This window comes from Rattus rattus, chromosome 12, assembly GCF_011064425.1.
Source record: "Rattus rattus isolate New Zealand chromosome 12, Rrattus_CSIRO_v1, whole genome shotgun sequence".
Lineage (NCBI taxonomy): Eukaryota > Metazoa > Chordata > Mammalia > Rodentia > Muridae > Rattus > Rattus rattus.
Window position 1 is genome coordinate 57,110,538 of NC_046165.1, and position 14,791 is coordinate 57,125,328.

At 41.9% G+C, this 14,791-nt stretch overlaps 1 protein-coding gene across 7 annotated transcripts in view; it reads right to left on the reverse strand.

Annotated features, from left to right (window-relative positions):
* The window catches only part of Ebf2 (EBF transcription factor 2), a 199,940-nt gene that overhangs the window by 54,522 nt on the left and 130,627 nt on the right, over positions 1–14,791 (reverse strand). For all 7 annotated transcript variants that reach the window (XM_032917570.1, XM_032917573.1, XM_032917574.1 and 4 more), the window contains one exon: positions 4,124–4,205. In XM_032917570.1, coding sequence (XP_032773461.1) covers positions 4,124–4,205 — 82 coding nt within the window. The remainder of the gene's footprint in view (positions 1–4,123; positions 4,206–14,791) is intronic.

The window sequence follows — 14,791 nt, forward strand, 5'->3', positions numbered from 1 at the left end:
GAGAAGATTCTAAAATTGCTAGGTCACACAACTAAGGAGGACCCCACCATGTACCTTAGGTACACAATGAGCTCTTGCAACTCAACAATGAAAAAAGAAGGCCTGGCTTCAAAATGAGCAAAGGACGTAAATGGGCGTCTTCCAAAGGAGATGGATGTGCAAGTGAGTGGTAAGTATGTCGAAGGGTGCTGGCAGAACCTGCTTCAGTCAGGAGTGACCGACAGATTGAAATAGTCATGAGATTCCACCCTACTGCTGTAGGGTGACTCGTTTTAAAAATCAATCACGGGCCTGGAGAGACAGCTTAGCAGTTCTGAGCAACGTGGCTCTTGCAGAGAACCAAGTTCAGATCCCAGCACCTACGTTGGGAGGTTCACAACTGCCTGCAACTCCAGCTCCAGGTGAAAGAACAACCTCTTCTGGCTTCTTCAAGCACTGTACTTACATTCACATGCATAGTTATGAATAAAATAAACCTTTTTTAAAAAAAATGTAATAAAACCATGAGGAGTTAGAAAAACTGGTGTCTTCACACATGACTGCTAGGAATCCAAACTGGTGCAGCCACTGTGAAAAAGAATTTGGCAGTTTCTCAAAAAGTTAAAGATAGACCTACCCTGTGATCCAGAAATGCTACTCCTAGCTCTGTCCCCAAGAGAACTGAAACATATGTTCCAAAAACAACTCAATATCACAGAAGCTTTAAAGGCATAAAACACAAATGTTAGTTAACTAAATAAAAGGTGAGCAAAATGCATTCTACACAGACAATGGAATAGTATTCAGCTATAAAAAAAGAATAAGGCATTGCTACCTTACCAACCTCAAAAACGCTATGCTACGTGAGAGACCCCTGAAATACTGAGGGGTTTGATTAATATGATTTATGTGGATTTATATAGGATAGACCCACAAAGGTAAAAGGCCAATCAGAGGTATCAGGTAACTGAGAAGAAACAGGAAGTGGGAAGCACGAAGTAATTTGCAAGGTGATGAGAATGTTCTGAAATCAGGAGTGGTGGTAGCACAACACTGCCCATGTGTTAAAACCATTGGCGTGCACACACTAAAGTACCCGGGATGGAGATGAGCATTGTACATGAACTTCTCCTTAAAGCCACTGATGTGTACACGCTAAAGTACTTGGGATGTTCATCATTGAGGCGATGAGTATCATCTTAATGTATATTTAAAATGTGAAATAAAATGGACAGGCGTTATTAGGCTAGCCCTGGAGATAACCAGATCCTAGAATTCATAAGCCTTTCTGTATACTGCTCATCCATGAAGAAGCTAACTGCACTCAGAAAGACTGAGGTGTTCTGGCGACTCTGAAGTCAGCACGTTAATTCTAAGCCAGTTAAACACATTAACAGAGTGACTCTCACCTAGCAAAGACCTGAAGAAATAAGCAAGGCTGGTGTGCATTTGCCTCCTGAAGACATTTCTAGATTGGGGATAGGGGTGAGAACTCAGAGTGGTCCAGTATATACACATCACATTCTGAGAGGCTCTTCAAATTAACAACTTGGTCAAGTGCAGTAGTAAAGCTTTCCTGCTTCTTTTTCTCTAGGCTGTGTTTCTTCCAACAATGTAGCAAATATTTATTTCTGGTGGCAATTTGAGACTCTGGTACTATTCACTCTTCTTTATAAAAAAAACTATTTAATTTTGTAGTAACATTTGGAACCCTGGGAATGGTAAATTTTCAGAATGGGGGCCTTCCTGCAGATTCCCAAGAAGGCTGACCACATTTCTGCTTGTTTTCCTATGAATCAGCTGAGAAATCAGAGTGAGGAGGTGGAGAGAAGCAGGACAACATTAAATATTAACATTACAACTGTGTGTGTGTGTGTGTGTGTGTGTGTGTGTGTGTGTGTGTGTGTGCTGGACCATGTGGTGGTGGTGCAGACGATTTAATCCCAGTACTCAGGGGACAGAGGTAGCCAGATCTCTGAGTTTGAGGCCAGCCTGGTCTACAGAGCAAGTTCAAGGACAGCCAAAGCAACATAGCAACCCTGTCTCAAAGAACCAAAGATAGATGGATGGATACATAGATAGATAGATAGATAGATAGATAGATAGATAGATAGATAGATAGATAGATAGATAGATGATAGATAATAGATAGGTAGATAGATGATAGGTAGGTAGGTAAGTAGGTAGATAGATAGATAGATAGATAGATAGATAGATAGATAGATAGAAGATAGATAGATAGATAGATAGATAGATAGATAGATAGATGATAAGAAGATAGATGAATAGATAGATAGATAGATAGATAGATAGATAGATAGATGGATAGATGATAGATAGATAGATGAGACAGATAGATAATAGATAGGTAGATGGATGATAGATGATGATGGGTAGATGGATGGATGACAGATAGACAGACAGATAGATAGATAATAGGTAGGTAGGTAGATAGATAGATAGATAGATAGATAGATAGATAATAGGTAGATAGGTAGGTAGGTAGGTAGATAGATAGATAGATAGATAGATAGATAGATAGATAGATAGATAGATAGATAGATAGAAGATAGTAGATAGGTAGATAATAGATAGACTAAACAAAATAAGTAAATAAAATATGTTGGTCATGGCAAGATAACTGGATAACCATGCTGCGGTTTGTAGCATGGTGACTGCGGGGCTGTGGTTTGCAGGACGGTGACTGCAGGACTGCATTTAGAAGCATTTGCACTGGCCTGCTAGATGCCCAGCACTCCTCGTTTTTCTCTTCTGTTTGCTTTCTCTCTTTCTTCCCTCCTTTCTCTTCTCTCTTGTTTCTTTTCTTTTCAGTAGTAGGGGGTCAAACCCAGAGCTCCCCAAGCCAAGCAAACACTCTCTCCCTGCACTAAACACCGGGCTCCTATTAGCTCTTCCATGTTTCTGTCCCCAATACCCTTTTGACATTTGGCTTCACCACAGACACTCTCCCAAGGACAGGCAGGAGTAGACATAACTCCTGGGGTCCAGTATGAAGTAAACAGACATCACTCCTCACGGAAAAACAATTGCCTATTTTAAGGCCACAACAAAACACAAACCCAGAGTCTGGCACTTACGTGCCCATGATCTCGGAGGTCTGTGACCAATCCTCCTGGTTCTGATATCTTTTGTCTCGGAGCAGGGTCAAGTTGCCGAATTATCTAGAACCTTCCCTGTCTTGAGGCACTAGGCTAGCCAGCCCTGATTTTCACCCCATTGAGTCCCGCGCCTCAACGTCACGCTTCGGTAATTTTTCACTCTCATGGGGAACTATATAGAGCTCCGCATACTCAGGGCAGGCATGACTGGCAGAAGAACCATTTGTTGAGTTAAATGCAGTCCTTCTGGTCACTAGAAAGGGAACCTAGCAGTTGCACTTGCTCCCAACTCTAACCCAACACTCTGCTCCAGCTCTGTTTATTAGCTGTCTCCTCAGCCTGGCAGTGGCAGGGATGATGAAATCGGTGGCAGATTTCACTGTCAGGCAGCTGGGTCACTGTCCCCAGGGTCTTGTTGTCATGCTGGGGTCTTAAAGTGACCATGGCTGCTTGGATTGCTACTTTCCAACAGGCTGAGAGACCATCGAATAGTTAAACTGGTGGAAAAGAAAGGCCTGGCTGTTGCTTGCAGAAAACACATAGAGAAGCAGCTTTGAAAAAATCCCAAGGTAGTAGAGTATCAAGAATATGGCCCCTGCTGCGGGCAGCTGTGAGTGCAAGGGGTGGCCTGAGGGCTGGAAATCAAATCTCTAGCCCGGGCTGGTGCCTCTCCCATGAGGCTCTGCCAGTAGAGGCGAGAAAACCCTAAACACTACAAAATGAAAAAACCCTCCAACCTGGTAGAGGGAGGTTACCATCAATGTTATCTTTTGTATGGCTAACGCTATCATTGAGGGATGGATTGGAGGGAGGGAGGGAGGGAGAGAGAGAGACAGAGACAGAGACAGAGACAGAGACAGACAGAGACACAGAGAGAGACAGAGACAGAGACAGAGAGACAGAGAGAGAGAGAGACAGAGAGAGAGAGAGACAGAGAGAGAGAGAGAGACAGAGACAGAGAGAGAGAGAAAGAGAGAGAGAACAGGGTGACTTATTTAATAGGTATGATCCTCAGGGTCCCTTACCTGAAACCGTCTCATGTCCCTTGGGTTTCCTGCTGTTTTCAAACAATTCTGATTGCACTTCAGGAAAAATTTTAAAAAGAATCTGTGAAGAGAAAGCAATGTGTTACTTTTTTTCTCAGTAAACATTTTTAAACGAGAGACTCTATCTGTGTTCTATTAGATTTGATTTGAGGGAGAAAAAAAATAGGTGATTGTGTTTCAGGTCTGGGGAATTTCAACCAGCCATGCCTGGGAGAGGAACATTGCTGACCCTCTGTAATTTGCAAATTTGGATGTTTTCAATGGTAGGCTGAGAGCCCCCTTGCTCCATCACGGTGGGGGATTGTTAAGCGGTTCACAATCTGGGCTCTGCTCTGCACACCCACCCCCCCTGGAATCTGTGCAGCTTTCAGTCTGCAAAAGAGGGCTCCGAGTGCAGCAGTGGCCCCTGCTGGACAGAAAGTATCACTCTGGGTTTAAAATGACAGGACAAGGCCCAGAACCCAGGACTCCTCCTCCAGTCTGTCCCTTTCGCTGGTCACACAATACCTTCATGCTCACGCCTGAAGGTGGTCTCAGAGTTTCCCACGACATGTGCAGAAATAATAAAACACTATATAATTATCTAAAGCTTAAGTCCACCGAGCCAGGATACCTCAGGCATTCATGATTAATAGCAAACAGGAACGACCTCTCGGTCCCTCTAGAGACAATCCAGACAAACACAAACCACGATCTGTGGTTATTGTTTGTAAGAACACGATTTTTCTTTTTTGAAGCCCATAGTCCATTAAATGATCAGTGTCATTGCAAAACTGGGCATCTCCAGTCACGCAGTTGCACCAACCAAGAAATATGGCAAAAGGAATCTTTGCAGTCATTTGCTTATTCCTATTAAAAAAATTTTTTTGTTTCAAAATAAATAAGTTTTTCATTTATTTCACTTGCAGAGTCCTTCTTAAAAAAAAAAAAAATCCAGCTTTTGCAGTGCTGAAGTCCCAGGTGAGCTAGGCCTATTTCCCTTTCTGTTACTATGACAACGAAATTTTACCGCAGTCCCAAGGTCCCTTCAGAACTCTCGCATCTATGCCTTGAATTAGAACTTTAAAGGAAAAGATATACATTTTCCCCAGGATTACCAATAAAAATAAGTAGAAATGAACCAGTCTTAGGAAAATTCCATTTTAAAAGCACAGGTTGGTGAGAGGCTCTTGACATGACCCTCTGCTAATTTTTGTTTTGTTTTGTTTTGTTAAAAAAAAAAAAAAACAAACAAAAAAATTTGAAAGCACTTCAATTAACTGTATGTCTCACAAAATAAATAAGTAAATAAATAAATAAACCAATGAGAAGATGCCAGTAAGATAACGAACAGAGGGGAAGAATTGGTCTATCTGGTTTCTGAGACCCTTAGTCTTTGCTAAAAACATTGGGCAACACTCTCCCAACCCTAACTATGAGCAAGGTTGGGTACAAATTTGGAAGTGACGGCTAAATTCTTTCTTCCATTATTTAACATCTGGTTTGGGCTTGTCTCTGGGGGTGTCTAGCATGGGGTATGTGGGAGGTCAGGCATGGCTTTCTGTGTCATGGTAGGTATGGGGGTGTTAATCAAAATTCTCCAGAAGGAACAGCCAAAGAAATCCATCCAGTGCTGTGCACAGTATAGAATGTGTATAACCTGCTACAGCTTTCCGAAGTGCAGGGGGACGTTTGCCTGGGCTAACTTGGGTTAGAAAGGAGAAGAACTTTTGTTTAAGTCAGGACTGAGGGCAAACATTTTCATTCTGGATGGAGAAATGAATCTGTATTCGTACACTCGTCAGCCATGACCACTTACAAACCCTCAGAGCTGCTGCAAGGATCTACTACAATCCTGCCTTGCTTGCTGGAGCCCCTTTTCAAACAAGACCCCAAAGGTCACCCCACACCGTAGCTGCTCCCCAACACACACCTGCCAGAGGTCATTTACGTCTTCCCTTTGTCAAAGCCAGGTTGAGGGCATCTTCGCATTTGCTCCTTGGTTTTTGAAGTTTTGCTTTTCAACAACTGGGCTCCAGATAATGTGTTCTGCGTGCCCTGTGTGCACTTCCCTCTCCTCCCCCACTCCTGTTCCAAAAAAGGATCTGGTGAAAGCATTAATGTTCACCAAGCCATTACTACGGGAGTGGTGTGGTAGGTGGAAAAGTGTGAAAGAGATAAATGTTTACATAAAACCCAGTTGATTTAGGGAAACACTCGGCCTGGTGAAAGGCTTTATTCATTTTAAATTAGAACCCTAAACAGTTCTTCAGATGGAAAACACCCAATTTTGATTCTCTTGCTTGTCTGAGGGCTTTTTGTTTGTAACCTATAGAACAGACCCCTGCATACTAAGGATGTAGCATTTGGCTCACAAAGGGGAAAGAGGAAAAGATGAGTGGGGGATGGGGGATGTTACATTATTAAATATATAACTGCTAAATGGATAACAGTGGAAGTGCTGCTGTGTGAAGTGGTTTTACATGTGAATTTAAAAATTAATTAAAAGAAATTCTAAGGCTTACAAACACTGTCAAATCTTTTCTTGGTATTTTACTGATGTTTTCTGCCATATATAAACACCACATGCACACACACAGAGATGCACACACATTCCACATGCTCACACACACACAGAGATGCACACACACACACACACATACACCACATTGTCACATACACAGATACATATATACAACATATGCACACACAGAGAGATACACATACACACACACACCATATGCACACACACAGAGATGTATACACACACACAGGACATGTGCACACACAGAGATGCCCACACACCACATGCTCACACACACACACACACACACACACACACACGCCACATACACCCTTTTTCCCAACTGCTTGGTGCAAAACTCTCATGATCCATCTCATCTATTAGCCACAGAATAACTTGCAAGGAACAGATTCTCTCAGAATCCCCTGAGTCTTGATCCCTCCAAAACCAGAGGTGCCTGGAGAATGTCATCCCCCTCTATTCAGAAACAGAACCCCCCCAAAATAATTCCAAAATTCAGACCAAATGTGCTGATTCTCCTCAGAACGGGAGTGGTTTCCCCTTTTTCTAAACAACAGTGACTTCATGAATATTATAAGCACTTAGTGTGCTGCAGTTTGCCAGCCCTCTGACTGCATTCCTAACCAGTGAACCCAAACAACAGCAGGGATGACCTTGCTTTTGGAGGAAGAGGTATGGAGATGTGGGGTCAATGACTGGACTCCAGAGCCTGGCATTCCAGCCTGATTCCTAGATCACTGAGGCAGTGCCATGTCCCAGAAGGCTTTGCTCTACTCTAACAGATACGTGCTAGAATTGAGCTAGCCTGGACCTTGTGACCAAACCCCTTCTCTGGGCAGAGTTAGTTTCTCTGACTGTTAAAGGAAACGTTTAACTGGATTATTCTGGAGTTCACTGCAACATCGATGTTCTATGATAGGGAAAATTAAATAAAGAGCAGAAGTGAGAGCCTTCCAGAAAGAGCTACTTTGGGATAAGAACCTACTGATAACAAAAGAAAAGAAATAAAATAGTCATTAAAGTCTACTGTGCTGTAGTGAAATTTAAAATCCATGAGTTGTTCATGTCTGGAATTTTCCATTTCATATTTTTTGGGTCACAGCTGACCATGAGTAACTGAAACCCAAAAAAGTGAAGCTATAGAGAAAGAGATACTATATTGCTCTTGGTATGCAGGGCATCATGTTAAGTCTCAAAACACTTCTCTCAGCGAAGAGTCATCTCATGAGTCACATTAATTGAAGGCCTCAGGTGTTTGAGAAAACTGTCAGGGATCAGTGTGGACACAAAATTGGAACCCCGTTCTTTCTGGCAACCAGCGCCATCTGGTGCTCTCTGTTCCTTACACTGTGGTGATGGCTGCATCATCACCATATACGTAAAACAAAACACTAAAGTACCCATTTCAAAGGGTCAGCATCATAACAGGTAAATGAGATCTCAATAAAGCTGCTAAGTTTGTCTCTCTAGAAGGCTGTCTAAATAAAGAGGGAAAAGAGCAAATAAATGAACGGGGTAATGAAGGAAGAAACTGGCACCTTCCCAAGAAGGTGCATTATATCCAAGAAGAAAACAGTAGGCCAAAGATGTCACCAAGAAAAACACCCTTGACTTTGAAAATCTCTGCTGGTTCTGTTTCATGTCTCGTTTGATTAATGTGTTTTAAGTGTGTTCTGGATACCTTGAAAGGTCACACACAGTGGCAAAGGTCTTGGCCTTGTGAAGCACGTAACCACACTATTCTGAATGTGCTTGCTCCAGAATCTCAAATGACTCTAGAAATATCTAGACATGAGTCTGAATAAGATCAAAGCTTATTACATGGTATTCAAGGAAATATGTATTTTCCTTTACAATCTCTGGGATATTGGGATATTCTGCATTGCTTAAGAACATAAGGAAATTCTCAGATGGCTCAGACTTGTCTTGACCCATCTTAAACAGAAATTGAATTTCAAACTAAATGTACAATAGAGGTCAAAGCTAATGCCCAATGGTTGAGACAGATGTACCACAAAATCACAGAAAAGACAGCAATTGGGTATCCTTTCCAGACTTCAGGACTTTGGGCTTATATTTGAGGATCATAGGCAGTGTCCTGCTAATTGAGGTTTATGGAAGAGACCATTCAACCTCTCTCCAATTTTAAAATCTAAGATCTAATTCTTTCTTTAAATTTTCTAATACAAAATCTTATCAGTCACCCACCACAGAAGACCCAAGAAAGATTGTATACAGCTGTCTACATTGAGGAAATGCACACTAGTGACAGCTGCCATTACAAACAACTTTGCTCCATGTAAAATGACTCCCTTTGAAGCTTCATTCTTAACTCCCTTCAAACAAGAAAGTCTAACTTTTGTTCTAGAAAGAGATGCTGTCATCACACCACCATGTCTGGTATGCCATAGACAAGATGGTGCCACACATGCTCACAAGGCCAACAACAATGATGCTGTGTCTACTCGATAGCCACAAAAGCAGGCAGATCTCTAAGTGGGACCAAATGTCTGGTTACTCTAGTCTCATAGATCATGTGAGTATATAAAGGTAGGTGTTCATTGCTTTTTGAGGAAGATACCTTTTATCTGGATAAGCTATTGAAACTTTTTTTAAAAGATCAGTAAATTAAAGTATAGTCAGCTTCCATTGCTCATGTGCAATTCAAAAAAAGACAACAGCCCCTTTCCCTTAAAGCACTCTCAAACCATTTCAGCTATTAAATGTATGGATGTCCACATCAGATGACAGAGTGCCAAGAAAAAGAAATAGATGGGTCCTCTATTCTCCTAGGATTTTTCCATATAGTCTCATCCTTCAGGAGATCTAGCAATCTAGACTCTGGTACCAAGGTGAGAGGCTGTGTGGAATGGACACATGGAGCCTACTTTTAGTGTTGAGAAGGCCTTCGTGGAGTTGGCTTTCCCTTGTTGACAAACACCAGAATCTAGATCTTTAGTGCCTTTTCTGGGCCTTTCAGCATTTAAAAGTATGCTGTGTCTTCAATCAATCAATCAGTCAATCAATCAATCGATCGATCGATCAGTAAATGCCTCCAAAAGACTCTAAATTCAAGACGCAGAAGACCCAGCCTTGGCCTAAAGATAAAGTAACCTTGAAAAGTCTGATCCCTAAGGAGTCTGCCCAGTGCCCTAAAGCTTTAAGGACCCAGTAAGAATTCTGACAGCTGGCAGGAGAGACTGAATGGCCAACCTCCCAATGGTCTCTTGTCACCCCCAGAAACAAGCTGTGGGTGTAGTATGGGAAAGGTTGGTGTTTCAGGTTTGCCTAAGCAAGGTTGAAGCAGCTAGCAAGAAGGCCCAACAAGATTCGTGGGCAGAGTGGATGAAAAGTTCTGACTGACTGGTTCGAGTGGCCATTTGATAATTTCAGTATCCATGGATGGTGAAATGATTAGGGATGATGAAGGATGGTTGCAGCCATTTTTTGTAAGCTGATGGTCTATCTTCTCTATTTAATTTAAAAAGGAAAAAAACATTTAAACTATAAACATGATACATGAGCAGAGAGAACCATCAGAAATTCTTAAAAGTATTATCATTAACATGAATTTCCTGGATTATTTCAGAAAAAAATTTAAAAAATTTAAGACTAGGTATCACAATATAGCTCTAGATAGCCTGGATCTTACTGTGTAGATCAGGCTGGCCTCGAATTCACAGAGATCCACCTGCCTGAGTTTCCCACATGCTGATTAAAGGTGCAAGCCATCACACTGGGGCTATAGAAATATTTTTAAGCAACAATTTTTTCTTGCTTCCAGCTACTGTCAACTTCTCTAGGACCTCTTGACTCAAAGTCTATGCTGACAGTAATAATAATGGCCTATGTTCTTGGCCCCTGTTACATCATTTCCCATGCATGGTCTTATTGAATCCTTGCAACTTGGAGTAGGCACATTAATGTCTTGGTTTTAAAAAGAAGCTCAAAACTTCTCCAAAGTTACCAGATTAATTACCCAAGGTGAAAACATTTGTCTGTGGAAGAGTGGGTAGGAAGCCAAGCTCCAGTCTTTCTGACTCTTAGCAAATTGTTGCTCCATGGGGATTTGTTCAAGCTCTTAACACATTGCCAAGCAGCTTTTTGCTTATGGGACATGTGCCCCATAGGTCTCCATTGGGACCATCAAGTCAGTTTCTTCTGGAAATGAGTGTGGAGTCACTCCTCTCTTGGCAAAACCAAGCAAGCACATAAACAAAAAGTGTTTATTCTTTCTATCAGGGTCCAGAAAGCTCTGGAACCCCAGTGGTGACATCGGAGTGTATAGAAGAAACAAGGAACTCCATCAGACACTTAGAAGGCATCTCAAGAATTCAAATAGGCCAAGTAAGCACAGCCCCGAGAGCTGCTGTGCTCCAGAGAAAACTCAGAAAACTGCTCAATCAAATGAGGAAGATTCAGCCATTTGTTCACCAAACTTCATGGAGGAAGAAGGCAGGAATCAGTGGCACCTGGGAAGCTGACTACAATCTTAGAAAATCCTAAACTTGAGTTTTAAGTAATTAAGAGAAAAGATGCTCTCCTATGGAAGACATTTTTAAATAGAATCAACAACTACTTCCTTTGACCACTGATAACTCCATTGTCATGTGTGGCAACTAAAGGGAAGCCCTTACCAAGCCCCTGTCATGTGACTTCAAGGCCACTGTGAATAGCAGTGTGATTATTGTTGCTTAACATTCATCATGGAATTAGGGACTGCACAAGGCCAGAATTCGCTATCTGTGTAAAATGACTGGGTAAGTGCCTGCCATGCAGTGAGATGGAGTCCTTTGCTAGGCACATTGCTATCCCTCTTCTCTGTGTTGTACTTCCCACTCCCATGATATTTGTGTAAGAACATATGTATGTGCATGGAGGGGCCAGAGGAACATATGTTGGTGCATAGAGGGGCCAAAGGTCAATGGTGATGTTTTCTTCAATTAATTCCTATCTTGCTTTTTGAGGCAGGATCTCTCCTTTGCATGGTAGTCTCCTCTTAGGTGTGGCTGGCTCCTCTGTAAGCCCTCCTCCTGACACTACCTCCCCAACACTAGCGTCACAGGCATGTATCAGCACACACTAGGTTTACACACCTACATCAATGCACATTCAGATCCATGTGCTAGCACACCTGGTTCTTTCATGGATTCTGAAGCTCAAATTTTAAAACCTCATCTTTGCAAGCAAGCATTTTACCAGCTGAGCCATCTCCCCATTATATTTTAAACCATGGCTACTTCACAGGGAGTTGCAGCAAACTTAGATTTAGTTCTCTCAGGACAGGGTGTCCCTCCAATAACAATATCTACTCTCTACTTGAACTTCCCTTAATTGTTGGGGGACATATTAAAAAGGAAAAAAAAAACCTAATTCATCCAGTCCAACAAGATTACAGGAGAAAAGCAACAAAAGATGGCTGGTGAAAGTCCTCCACATTGCAGTAAAACAGGTCAGTAATCAGAGTACATACATAGCTCCTAGCTGGCAACAGGCCCTCAGAATCATTTTCCATTCCTTGTGTACTTCAGTGACAAGCTCCTGGAAGAGGCATTTCAGTTTGGCAATAGATCTCTGCTCCTCAACATGGTGCCTTCCAGGTAGGATCTGTTGTATTCATTTAGGCACGAGCAGGCAAGACTTCCCCGCTACCCCCACTGTGTAAATCTGACTTCCATAATGATAGCTTTTATTTCAGAGCCATTTCCTGATGCCTTCTGAAGGGTCTCCCAAAGCCCCAGTGGCAAACAATTGACTGTACAAAGCCACTAAAGCTGTAAAAGCAGGGGCGTCACCTCTTCTCACCCCCCTCTTAATCCTGACCAATAACAGCACACGTTGGTTGCTCAAGACCAGGCTTTCGCACAGACATTTATATCAAACTCCATCTCCACTCTCATTCCCCTAAACCCCATTATTCGGCACTGTGGGAGAAAACATCTCTCAAGAAAAGTCTCTGGTTTTGCACTCAGATCAAAATCTGACGTCATTAATGAAACTGATTACAGAGCTCTTTGGGTTTGAATTGGAAAGGAAGCTGACCCTAAGAATGAGTTTGTCATTTTAATTGTCTCTGAAGGTGTCTCTGGGGGATCCTGGCAACCTACTCAAATCTGTCTTTTCCTTTATCTTTATCTTTTCTTTTGTTTAAATTCCAGTGATGGGAATCAAACCCTGGTCCTTATGACTGCCATGTAAGGTATTCTACCACTGAGCCATACCCCAATCTTCCTTTAATTTTCAAACCAGGTCTTCTTTCTTTGCCCTGTCCCTTTCTTTCCCTCCTCATCACAGAAAGGAAAAAGAACCCAGTAAAACCAAATCACCTGGGGCTGGAGAGATGGCTCAGCGGTTAAGAGCACTGACTGCTCTTCCAGAGATACTGAGTTCAAATCCCAGCAACCACATGGTGGCTCACAACCATCTGTAAGATGCCCTCTTCTGGTGTGTCTGAAGATATCGACAGTGTACATCATACATTAAATTAAATAAATAAATCTTTAAAAAAAAAAAAACAAATCACCTACACACACACACACAATTGCTGAGACTTCAGAGTGAGGATACAAATCTATTTTCCGTCTACTACAATGACTCCTTGGATGAAGGAGAGAAATAAAGTTATTAGCCAGGCATTGGCTTAATGGGTTCCAGTCCCTGTCAATCCAGGCCTCCCCTCCCCTTCCCCTCTGGTTCTCTGCCCTCCCAGCTAAACTCATCTATGCTAGGCTGAGCAGTGAACACCGATTACACCAGGAGCCCTTAGCTGCTGCCTGGTCCACTGGTTTTTACTGTTTTGCCAGATGGTTGAGGCCAGTGTGTAAAACTCTCCACCCTACCATTAATTCATAACTCAGTAATAACTTTCCCACGACTCCGGGAAATTGAAGTGAAGTGCAAATGTGAATATTTGGAAAGGGAAAGGAGATTGGACAACTATTTTACACCTGCCATATTTGATACCAGAGAGACAAAAAATCATAATAATAACCCTATTTCGGCAGACTGGAATGCACTTCTCCTTAAGCCAAAGGCAGCCGAGTAAACATGTACTCCAGGAGAAAGTGAGGAAGAAAGCTGAGAGGGTACAGGTCTCCTAGCACTACTCTCCCTCTGCCATTAGTTTATATCTATTGTACCTAGGCACTCACTCACTAGTGACCTTGAGTGTCTCTGTAACATTAGACTCATCTGACAGATTCAGAGATTAGCTGATACGAGTGCGTTCTCTTGCTAAGACAGGACACCATCCAATGTTGGTTAGCATCATTAAACTAAAACTGACTTTTCACCTGCTCCCATACCATATGCAGCTGCAAATTTTTAAATTAAACTATGAAGCCATGCATAAATTTACATATATTACAGACTAGCCTCTCCATTTAACATGCAAATGTACTCCAATGTTTCAGAACACCTTCTGTCGCTAATTAATTTGCTGAATTATAATTAGACTAATCCTGCATAATTAATAAGCACAGATTTTTTTTTAATTTGTAAGCAGCTTGAGGAGATCATTCACTTCCTTCTATAAACTGCTAAGTAAGTGTTAAAAAAAAATCTGGAAGGAACATGTGTGAAAAGGTATGTTTGATGTCGCATACAAACTCAAACTAGCATGGAAGATGCAGAAGTCAGTATTGATAATGGTACGTGTATTTGAAGCCAGCACTCAAACAATCAAAAAAAAAAAAATCACACCCAGAGGATGGGGTACTAAGTCTCCCTTTGTCTCCTTGTATATAGTGTTTTATTCTTCTCCGTCTATCCGTCGGATCTTCCAAGATCAGAGAGGTGGGAGAGGATTAAAGTAACCGTATGTTGTATTAGATGAGATAATGTTATTAACACTGTACTGTATATCAAAACACTCTGTGCATGCTGGGGGCTTAGAAGCCTCTTTGATGGTATTTGGAATCATTTTCATTTTGGCTGCCAAAAACACCCGAGATCTATCTAGTGGAAACAATTAAGTTCCATTAGTACTGTATCCATTTGGTGATGATTACAGTGAAGGGTTCCTCTTCAATGCAGGGGAGTCTAGAAAAGAAAACCTCAAACTACCAGTCTAGAAAAGAAAATCCAAACTAGGCCTTTGTGCACTTGGAGATGTAAAAGTGTAG